The sequence below is a fragment of the Lactuca serriola genome, chromosome 3 (genome assembly GCF_051521515.1).
Source record: "Lactuca serriola cultivar US96UC23 chromosome 3, Lser_US96UC23_V15, whole genome shotgun sequence".
Taxonomy (NCBI): Eukaryota; Viridiplantae; Streptophyta; class Magnoliopsida; order Asterales; family Asteraceae; genus Lactuca; species Lactuca serriola.
Window position 1 is genome coordinate 235,261,762 of NC_136410.1, and position 22,922 is coordinate 235,284,683.

Genomic DNA, 22,922 nt, shown 5'->3' on the forward strand with positions numbered 1-22,922 from the left:
ATACGAGCTCCGTTTTGATGTTCTTTATATCCACGCGTATGTAAGAACAAGATCTACAACTTTCGTTTAGACTCCGTCGGCTAATTCTCGACCGATCTCAAATTTAACAGTAGGAGGCGTTTAGACTGTTAAATGACCGCGAAGAATTCGTAACTCCTTCATACAGACTCCATTTTCATCCATATTTTTACTATTGAGTTTCTATTAATGAGATCTTCAACTCTCATTTAGGTCGCGTAAGCCAAAAACCGCTCGAACTAAAATTCGAGTTTCGGGCCGTGCACTGCTAAGCCGAATCTTAGAAAAATCATAACTTCCTCATACGAAGTTAGATTTGGGCGTTCTTTTTATCGACGCTCTTAGTTTAACATATTCTACGACTTTCGTTTAGATTGCTAAGGCTAAATCTCGCTCTATCGTAAATTCACTATTTACGCTTCCCGGTGCCGTGCCGGTTTTGCCGTAAAACTTCGACGGGCCATAACTTCTTCGTTATAACTCGGATTTCGGCGTTCTTTATATGTACGAAAACCTTGAGAAATATTCTACAACTTGGTTAATATTATTTATTCTAAATAATCTTTTGTCGAAAAGTCGTTTTCGACACTTATTGCCTCAAAATTGACTAGCCCGGATCTGCGGGCGTTACACGAACCAAGGGAGGCCAAGATGAGACCAGGGAACTTGTAGTAGATGTGATCCCTCAAGAAGTATTAGTATCGCTAATAATTGTTATTTATGTATTGAAGAATGGTGGTACTTCGATCGAGGCCGATAGATGGCGGTTCAGGAGAGGGGTCAGGTTCGGGATCAGGTTCCGAGCCGGTAAATGAGGGACTACGCGAGTTCATCGCGTCAGAGATCACCAGGGGTATCCTTGAGTCGACCCCCAATATCTTCGGGTCGATCAAGGAAGGGATCATCGAGTTGATGGAGGATCGCCTCAGGGCGTTCAGGAGTGACATGGCATCTGGTCAGTCGGGATCTCGCACGCTGTCCTTTAAGGACTTCAGGGGCAGTGGTGCACCGGATTTCCACGAGGTGAAAGACCCCATTGCTTCCAGGCGATGGATTGCGGACATCGAGTCTGCACAGTTGACTAGCTTCTGCCCCGAGGGGTCGAAGGTGAGGTATGCAGCAGGGTGTTTACGAGACCGAGCTCGAGATTGGTGGGAGTCAGTGGGTGACTCGTTGGGAGCCTCATCTATCGAGGCTATGACCTGGTCGGACTTTGTGACCAGGTTCAGGGCAGAGTTTGCGCCGGCTGTCGAGCTTCAGCAGCTGGCCAGGGAGTTTTTGGACATGAGACAGACGACGGAGACTATGGCGTAGATCACCGCCAAGTTCCGGGAGAGGGCACTGTTGGTGCCCCAGTATGCGGGCGATGAGGACATGAGGAGGACCCACTATCATGACATGCTCCGGGCTGATATCCGGGAGCACGTTAGTTTTTCAGCTTGCCCCACCTTGGACTCCATGATTACCAGGGCGAGGGAGAGGGAGATAGATTTGGAGCATATCCGAAAACAGAAATCAAAGGAGGGACAGACAGTAGGGGCTTCAGGGAAGAAGCCCAAGGGATCAGATGGTAGGCCGAAAGGCCAGTCAGGACCGAGCCGCTGCAGGAAATGCGGCAGACCTCATGAGGGGGCATGTAGACTGGGATCGTCGAGCTGCTATAAGTGCATCAAGACGGGGCATTTTAGAAGGGATTGTACCGCCCCTACACCTGTGTTATAGACATCGGAGTTGTTGTGTTTCCACTGCAACCAGAGAGGCCACAAGAAGGCCAATTGTCCCCAGTTGACAGCTACAGCGTCAGTGAAGGCGCCAGCACCAGCGACCCTGCGGATTACTGATGGCCGGCAGGGCAAGGCAGAGGCTCCAGTGGTGAGGAGTCGGGCATTTCAGCTGACTACCGAGGAGGCACGCGCCGCACCTGATGTGGTGACGGGTATGATTCTTTCCCTCTATTTTATTTTTATGACGTTATGATATTGATATGTGCTCGGTATATATATATATATATATATATATATATATATATGTGTGTGTGTGTGTGTGTGTGTTAGGATCGTTCCATGTGAACGGTATCCCAGTTCAGGTGTTGTTCGACTCGGGTGCTACCCGATCGTTTGTTTCTCTTGCGCTTAGCAAGAAGTTCACTGAGTCTTCGGGCATGTTGGATTGCCCTTTGGAGGTAGAGATCGCTGACGAACGATCGGTGCGAGCGTCATCGGTGTTCAGGGATTGTGTTCTGAGGTTATTCGAGGAGTGCTTTTTGGTGGATTTGGTTCCCATTCCGTTGCGTGGGAACAAAGTGATTATAGGCATGGATTGGTTGAGCCCTAATGGGGCGGTGATTGATTGCGCACATCAGCTAGTGCGAGTCGGGACCCCAGGTGGGGGAAAGTTAGTGATTTATGGCGAGAGGCCGCAGTGTGGACCTACAGTGTGTTCAGCAACGAGGGCTAGATGCTACCTTCAGCAGGGATGCACAGGATATGTGCGTACGTTATGGATACCCGGGAGGCGGTTAAGGCGACAGTGAGAGAGGTTCCGGTGGTGCGAGATTTCGCAGATGTCTTCCCAGAGGAGCTTCCTGGGATACCTCCGGAGCGACAGGTGGAGTTCAGGATTGACCCCGTTCCTGGTGCGGCTCCGATAGCCAAGGCACCGTATCGATTGGCTCCTCCTGAGATGCAGGAGTTGTCTACGCAGCTGCAGGAGCTGCTAGACAAGGGATTCATTAGACCGAGCAGTTCACCCTGGGGAGCCCCGATTCTGTTCGTGAAAAAGAAGGACGGGTCGCATAGGATGTGTATAGATTACCGGGAGCTGAACAAGGTAACGGTGAAGAACCGTTACCCACTCCCGAGGATTGATGATCTCTTTGACCAGCTTCAGGGAGCATCTTGGTTCTCCAAGATTGATTTGTGTTCGGGTTATCATCAGATGAGGGTCAGGGATGAGGATACACAGAAGACCGCGTTTCGGACACGCTATGGCCATTATGAGTTCGTGGTGATGCCGTTTGGGCTCACCAATGCTCCTGCTGCGTTTATGGACCTCATGAACCGTGTGTGTAGACCGATGCTGGATCGGTCTATGATAGTTTTCATTGACGACATCTTGGTTTATTCCAAGACACAAGAGGAGCATGAGGAGCATCTGAGAGAGGTATTGGAGACCGTGAGGAGGGAGAGCTTGTATGCCAAGTTCTCCAAGTGTGAGTTTTGGGTGCACGAGGTGCAATTTCTCGGACACCTTGTCAACCAGAACGGGATTCTGGTCGATTCGACCAAGGTCGAGGCCGTGATGAGGTGGGAGGTTCCGAAGTCTCCATCTGAGATTCGGAGTTTCCTAGATTGGCAGGCTACTACCGGAGATTTATTCAGGATTTCTCCAAGATAGCCATACCCCTGACACAGCTGACGAAGAAATCCGTGGTCTTTCGGTGGGGACCCGAGCAGCAGGCTGCGTTTGAGACACTGAGACAGAGATTGTGCGAGGCGCCAATCTTAGCCCTGCCAGAGGGCATAGAGGATTTTGTGGTTTACTGTGACGTGTCCATTTCAGGGTTGGGCGCGGTACTGATGTAGAGGGGGCATGTCATTGCCTACGCTTCGAGGCAGCTCAAGCCTCACGAGGCGAACTACCCGACGCATGATTTGGAGTTGGGGGCAGTGGTTTTTGCCCTCAAGATTTGGCGGCATTACCTCTATGGGGTTCGATGTACCATCTACACGGACCACAAGAGTTTGAGGTATCTCATGGACCAGCCGAATCTGAACATGAGGCAGCGTCGGTGGTTGGACGTGGTGATGGATTATGATTGTGAGATCTTTTACCATCCACGGAAGGCCAATGTGGTGGCCGATGCGCTTAGCCGCAAGGCGGCGCCGATCAGGGATATTTGCATGAGGATGACCGTAGTGACTCCCTTGTTGGAGCAGATTCGGGAGGCTCAACAGGAGGCTATCAAGGAGGAGCATCGGAAGAGCGAGCGTGTGGTGGGTAAGCTTTCCTCCTTCGATTATGATAGCCGGGGATTATTGACACTACACCGTAGGGTGTGGGTGCCATATCACGGAGGCGTGCGCCATATCTGGATGGAGGAGGCGCATAAATCCCGATTCTCTATTCATCCAGGGGCGACGAAGATGTATAGGGATCTTCGTCTAGATTATTGGTGGCCCTGCATGAAGCAGGATGTGGCTTGGTACGTCGAGCGGTGCTTGACCTGCAGGAAGGTCAAGGCCGAACATCAGAGACCGCATGGCAAGATGCAGCCGTTGGACATCCCGTTGTGGAAATGGGAAGATATCACGATGGATTTTATCACGAAGCTTCCCAGGACCACGCGTGGAGTAGATTCGATTTGGGTCATCGTGGATCGATTGACCAAGAGTGCTCATTTTATTTCGATTCAGGAGAGCATATCGGCTGAGAAATTGGCCGACATCTATATTAGGGAGATTGTGGCGCGGCACGAGGTACCAGTATCGGTTATCTCGGACAGGGATGTGCATTTTACTTCCAGGTTTTGGAAGAGGTTTCATGACCAGTTGGGCACTCGTTTGCATTTTAGCATCGCCTTCCACCCGCAAACAAATGGTCAGAGCGAGCGGACCATCCAGACTCTGGAGGATATGTTGCGGGCGTGCGTGCTAGACTTCGGTGGTAGCTGGGATACTTATCTTCCCTTGGCTGAGTTCTCGTACAACAACAGCTACCACGCGAGTATCGACCGCCCTCCATTCGAGATGTTGTACGGACGGAGGTGCAGGACCCCGATATGCTGGGGAGAGGTTGGTCAGAGGGTCATGGGGAGCACCGAAGTGGTGCTCAAGACGACCGAGAGGATCCAGCAGGTTCGGAGCAGGCTTCAGACTGCTCAGAGTCGACAGAAAAGTTACGCCGACAAGCGTCGATCCGACTTGGAGTTCCAAGTCGGGGATATGGTTCTCCTGAAGGTGTCGCCTTGGAAAGGCGTCATTCGATTTAGGAAGCGGGGCAAGTTGGGCCCGAGATTCATCGGACCGTTCAGGGTTGTAGCCCGGGTGGGCAAGGTGGCATATAGGCTGGATCTGCCAGTCGAGCTCAGCCAGATCCACAACACTTTCCATGTTTCTCAGGTGCGGAAGTGCCTAGTGGACGATTCGGCAGTAGTGCCGATAGAGGATATACAGATTGATGACAGCCTGAATTACATTGAGCGCCCAGTCGCAATCCTCGACAGGAAGTCGAAGGATTTGAGGAACAAGCGAGTGGAACTCGTGAAGGTGCAATGGCAGCACCGGAAGGGATCGGAGTGGACTTAGGAGCCGGTGGAAGAGATGATGGAGCATTACCCCGAGCTGTTTCAGGATCGAGCACCAGACTTCGAGGACGAAGTCTAAAATAAGTAGGGGAGATTTGTAGCACCTGGTTCTTGCTTTGGAGTGAGAAGGAGAGGAAATCAAGAAGAAGAAGAGGAGGTCAAGCACCTTTGAGCAATCTCAGAGTGTTCACTAAGGTATGGCTCGTTTCCCCCATGTTTTCATACTTATGGCTCCATTAAAGCCCTTTGTGATCCGTTTCCAAGCTTATGTATGCTTGTGGACTCGTAATAAGCTGGGTAACTTCTAGATCTAGGTGAGATCGAGCTCCAGGAGCTTGGATCTACTGCCTTTATGGACCCATGTTGCATGTACTCCCTAGATCTACCCTTTTTGGTGCATTTTGAGCCCTAAAACCCTCATTAGTGAGTATCTACACGTAAAGTTGGAAACTTTACGTGTTATTCATGCTCTAGGAACCCAGATCTGTGGATAGCATAAGCTGGATTCAAGCAAAATCGACCATATAGAGACTGCATGGTAATGACTCGGTGAGTCGTTCATCTGACTCGACGAGTCTGCTCGCGAGTCTCCAAGTTTGTCCCCTTTTCGTTGTGTCGAGTAGAGTAGTGAGTCACGGGGTGTGACTCAGTGAGTTGGAAGCCGAACTCATCCATGAAGGAACTCGGCGAGTCATTGCCCTAACTCGGCGAGTTCAAGGCAATCTCCTTAGATCAAGATCAGAATCGGCGAGTTGTTCATACAACTCAGCGAGTCACAGCATAAGTGTTCATCGGATGAAGATGAACTCGGCGAGTTGTTCATACAACTCGGCGAGTAGGATGAAGGACTTGAACATCAGTTTGGAAGGAGAATTCGTCGAGTCAACGCCTAACTCGACGAGTAGAGACGGGATCCAAGTCAGTCGATTGGACAGGGACTCGGCGAGTTGGCGAGCCAACTCGGCGAGTCGGGTCAACTGAAAGTTGACTCTGACTTTGACTTAGGGCATGATCAGGAGTAAAATGGTCATTTTACCCAAAGGACAGTTAGCAGTGTTTGATTGAGTATGTTGTGGGAATTACAGCCGGAGGATTTCGGGAGCAGCAGCAGCAGCAGTAGACTGTCAGTCCCCGATCAAATCAGCAGCTGCTTCGAGGTGAGTTACCTTCCAGTAGCGGTGGGTCTACGGCCACAATGTCGGCCTACCAATAGGAGTCGTATGTTAGATGATTGTCTTTGTGATATCATCTAGGTTTGCTACTACCTGATATGTTATATGCTAGCATGATATGTTATATGTGATAGAAGTAGAGATCGGTTGTTAGGACCGAAGGGTAGTTCAGACACCCCAGAAATGTCTGACAGTATGTGATGATATGTTTGCATGCTGGCTTGTTATGTTATATGCGATAGAGGTAGTAGGAGGGGACTAGTCCTCGAGTTCGACTGTTAGGACCGAAGGGTAGCCCAGACACCCCATATATGTCTGATAATATGTTATGTATGATATATGTGTAAGTAGCAGTAGGGGTGAAACAGTCCCCGAGGATCGGTTGTCACGACCGACGGGTAGTCAGCACCCCAGAATAGCTTGACACGGGTAGTCAGCACCCCAGAACGGCTTGACACGGGTAGGACGGCACCCCAGAATGGCCGCACGGGTAGTCGGCACCCCAGAATGGTCGTGCCGGGTAGTCAGGCACCCCAGAATAGCCTGGCAGTATGTATGATATGTGTTGTATGGTATGTGGTACGATGGGGGAACTCACTAAGCTTTGTGCTTACAGTTTACAGTTTTGGTTTCAGGTACCTCTTCATCAAAGGGGAAGGAGCTGGCGCGGTAGCGGCACATCATGCACACACACTGGTTTCCGCATTTACAAGATTTCTCTGGGATTTATACTCTGATATTTCGATTGGTTGTATGATTTGGCTTTTAGACATGGTTTACGTTGTGATGTGGTTTGATCAAACAATGTTTTTAATTATTAATTTTTTCTAAAGTAATGTTTTAAAAACAAAATTTATGGACGGGAAATTGGGTCGTTACAGTAAGGGTCTAGGTTAGTTTCTAAGGCTTGTAAGGAAATAGGGCACACTTTGGCACCATTTTTAGGGTTTACGGTCCAAGAACATCTTGGACCGTAAACACCTTTGATCTTGAATTTCTTGGGTGTTTTCTTGATGTTTAGAAGTGTAACAAGTCTTATAATACTCTTGGATAGAAGTACTTACTAGGTAGAAGCTTGAAAAGGTGCTAAAAGTCCAAGAACACTAGTATGTGTTCTTAGGGATTTTGAAGATCTAGACATTTTGGAATGATTTCATGGATGGAAGTGTGTTAGATCACTAGATTAAGGTAGATATCAACTTATTAGGGCTAGAAACACTTACAAGTTGAAGATCAAGAAGGAAAATTCAGATGCTACTTGAGAGGATTTGAGTTTGGATCTTGAGTTTGTGAAAAAAAGTGATAAAATAACTAAGTCTCACTTATATAGCCATTAGGGTTTACGGTCCAAATACCATTTGGGCCGTAAACTCCAAACTCTGAGAGTTTTTAGAAGTTTGTTGATGTACAATAAACCCTAGGGCATCCTATCTCCTTTTAACTTCTGAAGCACTAACTTTAAAACATTCTAACTTATTCCAAAAAGCTTGAAAGTTAGCAGAAATTGTTCTGACTTCTATTGAATTGAATGGTTGTATAGAATAAAAATTTCGGGTTGTCACAGATACTTGTATGCATGTTAGTAGTGGAGTGTGGTCGGGGCCCGAATCTGCTAGACAATGTAGTGTGGGCGGGTCTTGAATCTCCTAGACAACAGAGTGTGGGCAGGGCCTGAATCTCCTATACAGCGAAGTGTAGGCGGGGATCGAATCTCCAACACAGCAGAGTGCGGGTGGGGCCTGAATCTCCACGAGAGTGGGTGGGGCTGGTCTTTCTTGGTTGCATGATATTTGTATGGTATGTGTTAGTTTGGGGAACTCACTAAGCTTCGTGCTTATAGTTTTCAGTTTTGGTTTCAAGTACTTCCACTAGCAAGGGGAAGGGCTCGGGATGATCGCATGGCACACATCACAGTTTCATCCTAAGATGTTTAGACTTTGATATTTTTCTCATATGATTTTGATAATAGTATTTGACATGATGTCTTGAGATACATGGTACTTGATTTTCTTTATGATTATGGATGATTTTTGGTTTTATATTAAGTTTCAAAATGAAATTTTTGGACCGTATTTTTTGGATGTTTCGACAAGTTTGAGACTTGCTTACCAGAAAATGATGAGGAAAAAATGAAGTCTTTGGATCTACTATCTTCTTCTTGAATCCCTAAGCTTCTCCTTCCTTCACAAGCTTCAAAACACACAAAGTTTCACTCAAAAATGGCTCACAAGCTCACAAATGCATTAGGATTTCTGAATCTAGGGTTTGGGACTTGGACGCTGGAAATGAGGCCAACAAGTGGGGTTTAAGATGCTTAAATAGGGTGCAAAACCCCGAAATTAGGGTTTCATTCTAGCAGCGCTACTCGTCGAGTTGGGGCTCTCAACTCGTCGAGTAGATTGCTTAAAACCCGTGTCCCATTTAATTCTCTACTCATCGAGTTTGGGGCTACCAACTCGTCAAGTTGCTTTATAAAAATGACTAAATTATTATTTAAATGTGTGCCAGGAACCAGGTGTTATAATGATGCTTAAAAATTGGTAGAGGTTATAGCCTATTCATCAGGAAATCATGAATGATCATGCATGCTACCCTAACATTCAAGCAAGATACCTCTTCAATTGGGGTTAACCTGGTTGGTAGAGGTTATTTCCTCTTAGAGTAGAAGCCCAAGGTTTGAGATTGGGCAAAAGTTAGAGTTATTAACATTCTAACTACCCGATCTACGTTAAAAGAAAAAAGATTTCTTCAGCAATTTTTTTTCCAAAACGAAACTAATCACCGCCCATAAATTATTTGTCAAAAAAACTTTTCGCTACAATGAATATTCAATGAAAATAATTAATTAACATATGAAACACTCTATAACAATCACAGATAGAAACTATCCTCCGCTTTACCACATTTTTATCCTAAAACAGTCTACAGAAAGAGCACTAATCAAAGAAAGAAATAATTTGTCGCCGCCGTATCGCGCAAGTATCCTACTAGTATGTGTGTGTGTGTATATATATATATATATATATATATATATATATAATAGAAAAAAAACTCATGATAATTTCAACAAAATAGCTTTTTCCCTCAAATAACCATCAATTTGTGTGATCTCCATAAAAAAAAATAAGGAGAATTTTATCTATATCACTATAAACTTTCATAATTACATAGATATCCTTGTTAAATTTAAAATTACATATATATATATATATATATATATATATATATATATATCCTTATAAAGTATATAAACTCATATATATATATATATATATATAATATTAAAAAAGTAAAGACACAATGTCTGGTGGGGTCAGACAGATTGTACTGGAGGAGGCTCATAAATCTCGTTTCTCCATTCAACCAGGGGCCACCAAGATGTACCGAGATCTGAGTTTGAGTTGCTGATGGTCATGCATGAAGCAAGAGATCGCTTGGTACGTCAAGAGGTGCTTGACCTACATGATAGTCAAGGCCGAGCATCAGAGGTTGCATGACAAGCTTAAGCCTATGGAGATTCCCATGTGGAAATGGGAGCAAATCACAATGGAGTTTATTACGAAGTTGTCGAGGACGACGATGGGTTATGATGTGATATGGATCATCGTGGATCGATTGACCAACAACACCCATTTTTTGGCTATTCGGGAGAATTCGTCGGCCGAGAAGTTAGCCGATGTGTATCTCCGTGAGATCGTTGCTTGCCATAGGGTGCCATTCTCTATTGTGTCAAACTGTGATGTTCGATTCACCTCCCGTTTCTAGCAGAAGTTTCATGAGGAACTGGGAACGAAACTGCATTTTAGCACAACTTACCATCCATAGACAGACGACCAGAGTGAGTCGACCATTCAGACCCTCAAGGATATGTTGATGTCTTGTGTCATTGACTTTGGTGGGAGCTGGGATTCCCACCTACCCCTTGCATATTTCTCCTACTACAACAACTTTCATTCCAGTATTGGTGCTCCACCTTTTGAGCTGTTATATGGATGGAGATGTCATACCCAAGTTTGTTGGGGCGAGGTTGGCCACAGGGTCATGGGTCGGACTGAGGTGGTTCTGTAGAGCATAGAGAAGATTCAACAGATCAGACAGCGATTGTAGACTTCTCAAAGTCGGTAGAAAAGTTATGCCGACTGGCGTCGATTTGAGTTGGAGTTTTAGGTCGTTGATATGGTATTGCTGAAGGTCTCACCCTAGAAGGGTGTGATCGGCTTTAGACAGAGGGGAAAGTTGGGTCCCCGATTTATTGGACCGTTTCGGATTATTGCCAGAGTTCGCAAGGTGGCGTATAGACTGGATCTTCCAGAGGAGCTCAGTCAGATTCACAACACTTTTCACGTCTTAAAATTGTGAAAGTGCATACTGGATGAGGATGCAGTGGTATCATTGGATGATATTCAGGTCGATGATCACCTGAATTATGTGGAGAGGCCAGTGACCATTCTAGAGAGGACGGTGGAGGTACCTTTGGTAAAGGTACAATGCGAGCATAGGGGGAAGGTGAGGGGGTGAGATGGGGTTTGGGGTGAGTATGGGGGGAGGTAGGGTGTAGGGGTTGACTTTTATTAAATATTATTTCTTTAATAAAGATGTCATCACTATATAAGACAAAGGGCGTTTCTTTTATTTTTTTTATAAAAGAATGGATAACTTTTATAAAAGTTGGTGATTTTTATAAAAAGTACGGTAAAAATGATGTATATTTACTTAATTTGAATCATTTAAATCAAATTATTATAAAAATTTCTAACATAAAAATAATAACACTTTACATAAGAGTTAGGACAATTCTTAATTCTTTTCGTTAACGTTTGAGTGTTTAAACCGGGTATAAAAGTTGTCGCATTTGGTGACGAATTCACCAAAAATTTGTATATGTAACATTTGTTATGAATTTGTCATGTAGTATAAGGTTTATGAACTCCACTACATTGTGTTATGAATATTATTTATATCCAATTAATATATAATTGAATTATCGAATTTTTACGTTACTAACCCTAATTAGGGTTTATATTCAATAACTGACAACAAGAGAGGTACTTTGTATTATAACCTGTCAATAGTACATTCATCAGTGAATATCACATTTCTCCTAAAATTCTAATATGAGTTGAATTGACTTGGTTGACTTTTGTTGATTTTGTTTGACCAAAATTGACGGTTGTCACACCATAAAGCACAAAAAATTGACCCCATGATAATTGGTACCACAAAACACAAAAAATGACCAAAAAAACAAATGAGACATTATATTGAACAATTAGAATGCACATCAAATGGTACCCAAAGTACAAAAGCATCAATTATGTATTGCCAAATTCATAATTATACATAAACATAAATTAATAATTTTATGAACATAGATACACATTATTCTATTTGCAATATCTATCAGTACAAAATTTCCACATCAATAGTTAAACCGTTGGCGAGAATTCAATAAAAAAAAAAAACTCGCATGTGTTGATGACAAGAATGCAAGAAAAAGAAACATATTTCGGTTGCTTATTTACTTCATTGAGATCTGATTATTCGGGAGTGTGATTGTTGTAGTGTTTCGTACAATTTATGATTAGATGATATGTGAAGGACAAAGGATACACTTGACGCTTCGATTGTGCTTCCGGCTTCCTTAAGAATCGAGAAAATCAAGAATCACTTCAAATACTTGGTGCCCTAATTTACTTTACCATTTAGATTAGCTTCCCAAAATACAAAATACCTATAATAAGTAACCTTTTGAAAAATATGAAAAAGAGACCTAAAGAATTTGGAAGACATGAGTCATTGTGTAACTTGCCCCTTATTGGGTTGACCCCGACTATCTTAAACCCCAAAGTTCCCATCAAGGATTGGTACCAAATGTTATACAAGAATTCGTCTAATGTGGATACCATTAGAGGAGATGAAAATGGGTCCCTTTTATCTATGGATTAATCAATCCTACATCAAAACACCTTTACCTTACCTTAGATGTATAATCCTAAATGATCGTTAATTATTTGACTATTTGATTTTAAATTATCTGAAAACGGTTCAAGGTTTATGATTTTATTCCGATGTTTTAATTTATATATATTTATTAGTCACAGTAACATAGATACATAAATTGATACAACATAAATTCTCAGATAAACCTAAATATGTCGAGATTAATGAACCTAAAACTAAAAATACTTACAATAAAAATGACTAATAATGGTAAAACAATACTAAGTTGAAAGTTGATTGATCTACCTCTTATATTGCATAGATATCAAAGGAGAGGAAAGCTAAAGATTGACAATTAGGGAGGTTTATAACAAAATGACCAAACATCAAGGGAGGCAACTAAACTTTTTCACTTGCCAGACCATGAAAGACCGAGTGTGCCTCCGGGTCTCAATAAAGGCCTAAGAAGACCGAGTGACATGAAACCATGGTTTATTTCCAAAAAGAACCATGAACACCGATTTGAAAAACCAAGATCCGAAGCAAGGTACTGCTCCCATTGATAACAATCTCACAACCCTTGATTCAAGATTCAATCAAACTCTCCGTAATGTACAAGGGTATGCTCGTGTACCCATATTCCAACTCTGTAAATCGGCATCGTTTCTGACTTATTTCAGCAAATCGTTAGGGTATTAACGCCGGTGTTGTTAAATTTCTCATACTTGAAACGAATGACTATAGTTCTTTGATCAGTTGTAGAAATTAGTAATTTATGATCTGCTGCTTCAATTTTGAAATAGATGTTCGTACTTGATTTCATACCGGAGTGAGAATTTGCACGATTATTTATAGAATTCTTGGAATTAGGGTTTCCCTGGTTAATGTTTGTATTCGCGATATGAATCTTGTTGTCTCTAGTACTGAAAGAAAAAAAAGAACCAATTCTATGTTACTCTTGATCCTAGTTCGTTTACCTTGATGTGCAACTTAATTGGGATTTATTATTATCTAAAGTTGATTGTATGATTTTCTTGTACAATGTGTATTTAGGATTTCTTTCAACATAGAACAAGAAGATTAGCAACAACAAAAATGGACCTAAACTAAACAAAATGACCTCAACCCAACATTTAGGGTTAAATGCAAGAAAATAGCAAATCACTGTTGCCTATTTGTCTATTACATCATTCTACTTTCATTTTTTCTTTCCTAATACAACATGACACTTCAAAAATTCTACTCAATTATAGCATTGCCATTGAAATATAAGGCAATTTTCACTTCTATAATTGGGTAGATATTTCAAAGTATAATGTCATAATAACCAAATAATTTAAAGTACAATGCTCTAATTGAGTAGATCTTTCAAAGTATAATGTCATAAATAACAAACAAAAGATTAAAGTGCAATATAATTTAGTAGATCTTTCAGTTTTTTGCTTATTATGTATAAATGAAAGCGCACATTGGTGTTTCTTGCATTTAACCTTGTATAAAAATTAATAATTTATGAAATATGATTCTTGATTTCTTGTTTTTTTATCTAAGGTTCATAAAGGGTCGCAGCTTCCCTGGTAAAATCTTGATAACAAGATCGGATCCTGCTGATTTTACAATTCTACCCTCACCTCGTGTTGATAGCAGTCCCTCTGAGAATATTACAGGCTCAAGCAAACACAATGATGATACAAATGAGGTGAATTTGATAATAAATTCAATTTTAACTCATAGAATAATAGATATATATTTTTTTTAACCTTTTCTTTTTGTAGGATCAAGTTCATAGAAGTAAACCAGATGCAAACGAGTTAAAATCAACAATATCAAATTCTGAGAATACATCTAAAGAGACTCCAAGGGTTACAATGAGCACAAGAGCCACAGACACTGCTAGGATAATGAAGTTCACAAAAGAGTTGGGGGGCGTAAATGTCATTTTAGGTATTCCACATATTATAGAAAGTATTTTCTTCAAATTGTTAAACTTTTGTATGATTTTAGGACTATTGAGGGGTCAAATATTCCAACAAAATTTGAGGGTTTTATTTTTTTGGGGATTCGAATCTTATAAAGACGAAGGAATGATTAGTGTTTTCATTGAAGAAACTGGAGGGCAAAATAGTCATTTTACACGACCTTTTTTGCCCCTATTTCATATACATCAATATAGCACAGACAAAGTTGATTCATTTACATGCATGTGCGATGATTTCCACTCGTACATTACATTAATGAAATTCCCTTTTTCTTAGTTTTAATTTTATAATCTAGTTGTTTATATTTTTGTGTATAATATCTAAAAATAATATTTGTCAACTATGATTTTGTAGACAAATTGCGTGAATTAGCATGGAGTGGTGTGCCACATTATCTACGCCCTAAAGTTTGGAGGCTTCTTTTGGTAATCTTAAATTTCTCACTTTAATCTAATTAATTATTGAGAAAAATGTAAAAAGAAAAAAAAATGATCATCAAGATAAACGTAAAATGGAGACACGATATAATACGATTCATATCATAATCTGTTAAGCTATATATGAGTGTTACTTTTTGACTTTAATATAGAAAGTCAAGGAAATGAAGTCCACCATTTTACGAATTTGCCCTTGTATTGTATTTTGTCAAATATTATTAAATAAAATTATGTTTGTGATGAATTTAAAACAGGGATATGCACCCCCTAATTCAGATAGAAGGGAGGGAGTTGTAGGAAGAAAACGTGCAGAGTATTTTGATTGTGTTGCGCAATTTTATGATGTTTCAGATAATGAACGTACAGATGAAGAGATTAATATGCTTAGACAGGTATGCTAAGAAATAGCAATCTACTTTCATTTATTTTTTCTTATTAGAATATTATACTTTAAATAATCTACTCGATTACAACAGTAAAATTTTCTATAATTAGATAGAACTAGTAAGTTACTACGAAAATGTAGGGAGCAAACCTGCAAATATACGAAAGTCCTGTGGCCAAAGTGTGAAACCAAAAAAGTGTAGGGACGAAAACAAAACATGGCAATATATTGCGGGGGGACGGGATGCGAATCTGCGAATTTTCTATTAGGTAGGGACTATTTTTGTAAAAGAAAAATGCACAAGGACCATTTTTTGTAAATTACGGGGATAATTTTTGTAATTTATTTTCTACATAGGGGCCAAACCTGCCAACATACGAAAATGACTGGTTCTGTAAAGAAAACTTCACAGGGACGTTTTCTGTAAATTACGAAATTGTAGCTAGGGACTAAATCTGCCAATATCCAAAACCTTTGTGCCAAAAATCTGAAATGCAAAAGTGCTTAGGGACTAAATTTGGTAAAATATTCAAAACTTTGTGGCTAAAATCTGAAATACAAAAGTGCTCAGGGACTAAATCTGCCAATATCCAAAACCTTCATGGCAAAAATCTGAAATGCAAAAGTGCTTAGGGACTAAATTTGGTAAAATATTAAAAACTTTGTGGCTTAAAATATGAAATACAAAAGTGCTCAGGGACTAAATCTGCCAATATCCAAAACCTTTGTGGCAAAAATCTGAAATGGAAAACTTTAATGTTCATTTCAAGTTTCAAATTAGACATAATTAATAATAATAATAATAATTTTCGATGTACAATGCTGTAATAGGGACAAATGAAAGAAGAATGTTATAATCCTTTAAGTCCTTACTTTTTTTTCTAAATTTGTTCTCATCTATTTTTTTTCCATGTGTCTTTATTTTCTCAAATATTTAATTAATTATTTATGTAGATTGCTGTTGATTGTCCTAGAACTGTGCCTGATGTTACTTTCTTCCAACAACCTGAAGTCCAAAAATCCTTGGAGAGGATACTCTACACATGGTTAGAATTTCTTTCTTATAATCATTTAAAAAAAAAAGAACATAGTTATTTATTTCTCAATACTAATTCTTTTCAACTTAATGGACTTAATGTGGTAAGCTTATATATGTGTTTTCTTTATTGAAATTGAAATATATTTTTTGTTTTAAGATTATTTATTTATATGGTTTCAGGGCAATTCGGCATCCAGCAAGTGGATATGTGCAGGGAATAAATGATCTTGCTACACCTTTTTTGGTAGTTTTTTTGTCAGAACATTTAGAAGGAAGTGTTGATAATTGGAGAATTTCTGATTTAGATCAAGAAACAATCTCTAATATTGAAGCTGATTGTTATTGGTGTCTTTCAAAATTACTTGATGGCATGCAAGATCATTATACATTTGCTCAACCTGGAATCCAACGCCTTGTTTTTAAGCTCAAAGATTTGGTCACTCGAATCGATGGTATGCACTTTAAAACATTGCTCATTTTTTTATTAATAAATAATAAATAACAAGTTATTTTGTTTCGAGCTTTTAGAACCTATCGCAAGGCATATGGAAGCGCAAGGGCTTGATTTTCTACAGTTTTCTTTCCGTTGGTTTAATTGTCTCTTGATACGAGAGGTATATATGTTAATACTTGTTATTTTATTTTATTTTTTTCTTTTTATACTTTGATGTGTTATGTTTTACAATGCAATGTCTTATGTCTTAATTAATATATAGATTCCTTTCCACCTTGTGAACCGTTTATGGGACACATATCTTGCTGAAGGTGATGCATTGCCCGACTTCCTTATCTATATATTTGCCAGTTTTCTTTTGACGGTAAGCATTTTTATATTTATTCTCTAATAATCATTTCATATTTCTAATCTCACTTCCTATTTGGCTTTTGTACTGTGGTTGACATTATTCTACATCAGAATAATGTCACCGGTACATAAGTTGCAACTTTTTGTCTCGTTTTTTAGACGAGACAAAAAGTTGCAGGTCTGTCCCATGGACATGGACAGACCTCACAACCCACTACATGAAAAACACACTACAGTCTGTCTATTCATGTCATGGGTTGAAATTGATGTCAAATTGTCAATAAGACAAAAGTAGTAAATTTTGTTTGACATTTGGATGGGACAAAAAATACATGTCCCATCAACATGAATCTCACTCAAAGTACAAAGTACAAAGTCTGTTATGTCATGTCATATCTGAATTTTATACTGCAGTGGTCAAAAGAGCTCCAAAAACTCGATTTCCAAGAGATGGTGATGTTTCTTCAACATCTACCAACAGAAAATTGGGGTCACCAAGAACTTGAGATGGTGCTTTCAAGAGCCTTCATGTGGCATACCATGTTCAACAATTCTCCTAGTCATTTGGCCTCTTGAGAAAAAAGTTTGTATATTTTTTCTCATTTTATTTGTATAATGATTACTCAGTTATTCATATTTGTATAATTCAGTCTTGGATGTGGTTTCTTTTGTTGTATGTATAGAGGTTATGTTGTTGAGTTGTTTGTGTTCTAGAAACTTGTACAAGGGCTTTTTGTTGAAATGACCAATTTGTGCATCTCATTCCAAAATTGTTGATACATTTGAACGGATAGAGTAATCAAACTCGTACATCTTATCTTTGGATCATGTCTATTCTAGGGAATTTACTTAAAAAACTACATTTAAGCCCAAAAACTAGGAAGCCGTTTTTTGATGATGTGGAATAAGTTATGTGCCATCCACATGCAACATTTAAGGGCCTATGGTATTAATGACAAAACATTTGCACAATTAATTCTTAATAGTTTATAATGTTAGAGTAAAGTTATTATTTGATTATTCAAACCCTAATTAAGGTCAATTCAAGTGAGTTGAGTGGACATGTCATAAACAACAGGAAAAGGTCAAGGATGGCTGAATTGTAGCGACTATGCCTTCATGTATGTTTCTTGGTGGTTTGGGTTTTAGCTAAATAGAGAATGTAAAGATTAAAGCAGAGTTGGAGGCTTCAAGGTTAAGTGCCTCAAAGTTTGTAACAATGAGTTTAAAAGTTCAAGAAGGCGAAGAAAATACTACACGTTATTCGCAGGAGAAACACACACAAGCCCAAGTTGTAAGGCAACTCGATTTTTTTTTCCTATAAAATCATCCCCTACCATAACTTGGTCTTCTGTTTCTTTTAAACCAAGAGCTTCTTGAGATGATTCTTCCCTTTTTTTGCAATTTTCAAACTCATTGTCATGGGATTTAAGTCACTTAATTTTTGCATTCTCTATTCCAAGATATCAGTTGTATCTCTTTTTAGAAAACCATAACAAAGAAAACCATAACAACCACGAAACCTAAATGAAAAGCCATTGATTAAAATCAATCATCCTTAAGCTTCCCCATGTTTATGGTAGGGCTACTCAAGTCACTCAAATCATACTTGATCTTAATAATTATGATCAAAATTAGGGTTTGAATTAGTGACCGATGTGTTCTTATCTAACATTATTACCTAATAACTTCTATGGAAAAGATTGATGGTGATAGATAAAAATAGTTCATCCTTTATACTTATTACGCTATGATACCGATAAGTAATATTAATAAATTGTTTTGTTTTAATTTATTAGAAACTCTTTAGTAAGGTGTAAACTAAATAACACATGTATTCTTAATTTTAAAGAAACAAATCAATAATATGTAATTAAGATGCCAATTTCGGTCATTTTACATATAAGCAACAAAATTTGCCAAATACTAAAAAAGAACTTATCAACTTATTATGTTTTGGTACCGATCAGTCGATTTTGCAGTGTGTTTATTACTGTAACACCCATTCTTCAGGTATATTTTCTTATGATTTTTAAAGTTATAATTTTTGAAAATTGGGAAGTACGTAGAGCGTAGATAATGAAGTACGCAGGGCGTAATTCATTAATCTCATGTGAGGGTCTTACCCACTATGTAGGGCGTAACCTTGGTTATGCAAGGCGTAGTGGCGCAGCGTGAAAACCCTAAATTCGGGGTTTTGAGCTCTATTTAAAGGACCTTAACCCCTTGATACCTTTCTTATGACTAGTCTCCATCCTCCAAAGCTGGCCTTTCAAAACCCGAACCATTTTGAGAGATTTTGAGGTTCTAAGTGTTTGTGTGTATGTGTGCTCCTTTGAAGAAGAAGAAGATCTTTGGAGAAGCGTCTAAGAGTCCAAGCCTTGTAGATCCAGATTCTTCAGCTTGTTTCCCACCTCCAAGAGGTATAATGTTTCCATCTTGGCAATCTCTCATGATAGATCTAGTTATTATGCATTTTATATTCTTTTTGTCCCATAAATTTGGTCCTAGTGAGTATGTTCTACTCCAAACCATTTGAAGACCCCTTCCTGATGTTTTTAGGGTTGTAGAACCATAAAGTTGCAAGCTTAAACGCTCCCTTTCACCCTATGCATGAGATCTTGAGCATTGGTACATTTCATGGACTTAGGGCTTGGTTTAGTACTCATTTATGACATGCAAATGGATAAAGTCGTGGACTTCATCCATTAAGACGTCCTTGTAGTTCTTATTGGAAAGTTTGAGGAGTTAACTGTCTGAATTGAGAGCTTAATGGAGTATTTAGCATTTAGACCTAGTACGCGGGATGTACATCTTGCTACGCTAGTCGTAGCTTGATGTTGTCCTGTAATCTCATAGCTTCTACGCCATGCGTACTACAGTTGGTACGCGGGGTGTAGGAGGGTGGAGCGTAGACTTTGACTAGCTGACTTTTGGTTAAAATTAGGTTTTGAGCATAGTTTGAAAATGGTATTTCTTTATTGCTGATTAAGTGCTTATTTTGTATCTGTGTACCCTGTGTGAGTTGTACTTAGCTGCTACTTGTGAGGTGAGTCTTCTCACTGCATTTGCATGTGTGGTAATTTTGTCTGTGACCAACTGGGTCTTAATTGTTGATTATTTTTATGTATGCATTGAATTGTATTGCTGATAAATTGGGATTTTTGAGAATCCCAAGGGTTGGTGTGTAACATCCAAAATTTCAAACAAATTTAAACTTTTAAAAACATGTCAAGTTCATCAAAATATTACAACTTTGTTTTCAAAACATTGATTATCAGAGTCTTTCCCAGAAACATAACATAATAGGAGGAGTTGTACGATCACGCCTTGGCCTTGCCGCAATCCCCTGAGGTACCTAAAACAATAAACTAAAACTGTAAGCCCGAAAGCTTAGTGAGTTACCCCCAAAATACCAACACACATACAATCCACATAACGATATAGCAATATCATAACATAATGACTGAACAGAACAGCACATAACGGGTTCACAGCCCTACAGACTGCAATACCCACGAGCCCACAGTACAAGTCTCCCTTAGCCCGTAACTGGAATGCTCCTAAGGTTTGTTGGCTACCGCACGAAGCACAACCTCAACCCATCCCATGTAACAAACACATAGATCATAAGAATTGAGCATGCAATAATCATATAACATCACAGGTAGTCCTATAGACCTACCCAACAGGCATAACCACTAGCATGCAACACTAAGTCATACTCAGCATCTAACACAACTCAAGTAACATATCAAATGGGCCGGCCTTGGTGCCTTAGACCCCTTAGTATAGTGAGGATAACTCACCTTGCAACGTCGACTCACAGAAATAAGCTCCAACCCTCAGGTCACTATCACGAACTCCACCACCTATATTCATCACGAGCTATATTCGTAAGTTTCTGATCCATCTAGAATTGTCCTCAAAAGTCAACGGGTCAACCCAGGTCAATGGTCAAAGTCAATAGTCAAGGTCAACAGTCCATGTTGACCTGACTCGCCGAGTTCCCTCGGCTACTCACCGAGTTTCCTTGGCTTCCGGTGCACTCGCCGAGTTTCCCTCGTTTCTCGACTAAACTCTAAAGCAACTCGTCGGGTTTCCTAAACGAAACTCGACGGGTACACGCGTGTGCATGACTTTGGGGGAAATTCATCCGACTCGCCGAGTTGTTCATCAACTCGTCGAGTTTCATGAGGATCTTCATCGGACTCGCCGAGTTGTTCATCCAACTTGTCCAGTTCACGGCTTTCTTCATCAGACTCGCCGAGTCATCCTTGTGACTCGCCGAGTCCGTTCGGTCCTTTTTCCATACAGACTTATTCTGAGCTATGCAGTGGCTCCAAATCATAGATCTAGGCTTCTATGGCATACTTATCACGTAAAGTCACAAACTTTACGTACATGCATTGCTTTAAAAGCTCTAAATGCCAAATCTAAGCTCTTAATGGGGGCTTCATGCCCAAGAGGGACCTCATACATGACCAATTCTGTGACTTTATGTTGCTAGAGCTTAGAGGGGGTTCAGATCTGAAGTTACAACTTCAGATCCAACCTATTGTTCAACTTATCAACCCTTAAGGTTCATAGAAAACCCTAGAACTTCATTAAAAGAAAACTCACAGAAGATATGGTGATTTAGGATACCTCTGGAAGATGAAAACTGAGAATAGTGCTGATTCCACACCTTACTTGGTCCAACCTCCTCTTCCTTCAAGCCTTCTCCTTCTAAAATCTTCAAATCAAGCTTCACACACTCACCAAAACACACACACACGAATCAGACTTCTCAGTGACTCTCTAAGACTGTAAAAAGGCCCAAGGGAGGCTAAGGCTCCTTTAAATAGGGACACAAACCCCGAGAATCAGGGTTTCACTTGCCAGCTCCTCTCGCCGAGTCCCACTAGTGGACTCGCCGAGTCGGTCACTTAATTTGCGATCCAATCCCGCTGCTAGTCGACGAGTAGGGCAACTAACTCGTCGAGTATGGCCAAAACCAAGAAACTATAACTGAGCAATACCTGAGAATTGGGGGCGTTACATGCTGATAACCCCTAGAACATGTTGCTATTCCACAGGGCATACAGTTAGCCCACTGGGATTACTGATGATCTCTATGGTTGCTGATAACTCATAGTTGTTTATTATGTTGTGCTGTATGGATATTTTGGGAAAAGACTCACTAAGATTTATGCTTACAGTTGTGGAGTAATGTGTTTCAGGTACTTCGGATGATCGCAGGAAGGTGGAGGCTTGACTGTAAACTCCAGTTCGTAGTTTTTATGATTTTCACCTTTTGATACACTGATTTGGATGACTGTATTGATGTACCTGGGATTTTTCATGACTTGGATTTTTATGACACTTGTAGTTTTGCTATATACAAATAGAGCCCTTGTGACAGAAATATTTGCATGTCAAAAGCTGCTGTCATAACTCCACACAAGTCGTAGTTTTATATAAATCTAACTTGACACCTTCCGACAAATTGGGTCTCACTAGTAATTTATAAAGGGAAGGGCTATTTGCCGACTTCGATAATATTGGGTCATTTTGATAAATATTCAAAGTGGATTAATTCCAACAAACGAAACGAAATTAAATATCTAGTCAATGAATACAACTATTATTATTTATTTAGTAAATAATGGATTTCAACAATTTGCTCAGAAAGCTGTTAGTATTCTAGTCAGAAAAATCTTCACAGTACATATATTTATATATAATAGTGTACGCTTAAAGCCCTGTAAGAGTTATAACCAAAGTCTCCTGGAGGGGGAGCGAGAATTTGTGTATAGATCTATACGGGGTTGACACCCAACACCATCATTGTTCGCTATAG

At 40.2% G+C, this 22,922-nt stretch overlaps 1 protein-coding gene across 3 annotated transcripts; it reads left to right on the plus strand.

Annotated features, from left to right (window-relative positions):
- Positions 1-12,853: 12,853 nt before the first annotated feature.
- LOC145093720 (uncharacterized) lies at positions 12,854-17,908 on the plus strand. Of its 3 annotated transcripts, none has more exons than XM_079031954.1 (10): positions 12,854-12,982; positions 13,987-14,134; positions 14,211-14,379; positions 14,769-14,839; positions 15,106-15,243; positions 16,191-16,282; positions 16,456-16,727; positions 16,804-16,889; positions 16,992-17,093; positions 17,495-17,908. In XM_079031954.1, exons 1-10 carry the CDS (start codon positions 12,915-12,917, stop codon positions 17,654-17,656), a joined length of 1,308 nt encoding a protein of 435 aa, XP_078888080.1. In that variant the 5' UTR covers positions 12,854-12,914; the 3' UTR covers positions 17,657-17,908. The 3 variants fall into 3 exon arrangements, with proteins under 3 accessions (XP_078888080.1, XP_078888078.1, XP_078888079.1); XM_079031952.1 differs by having other exon boundaries at positions 12,895-13,127; XM_079031953.1 differs by having other exon boundaries at positions 12,897-13,055.
- The last annotated feature ends 5,014 nt before the right edge of the window (positions 17,909-22,922 follow it).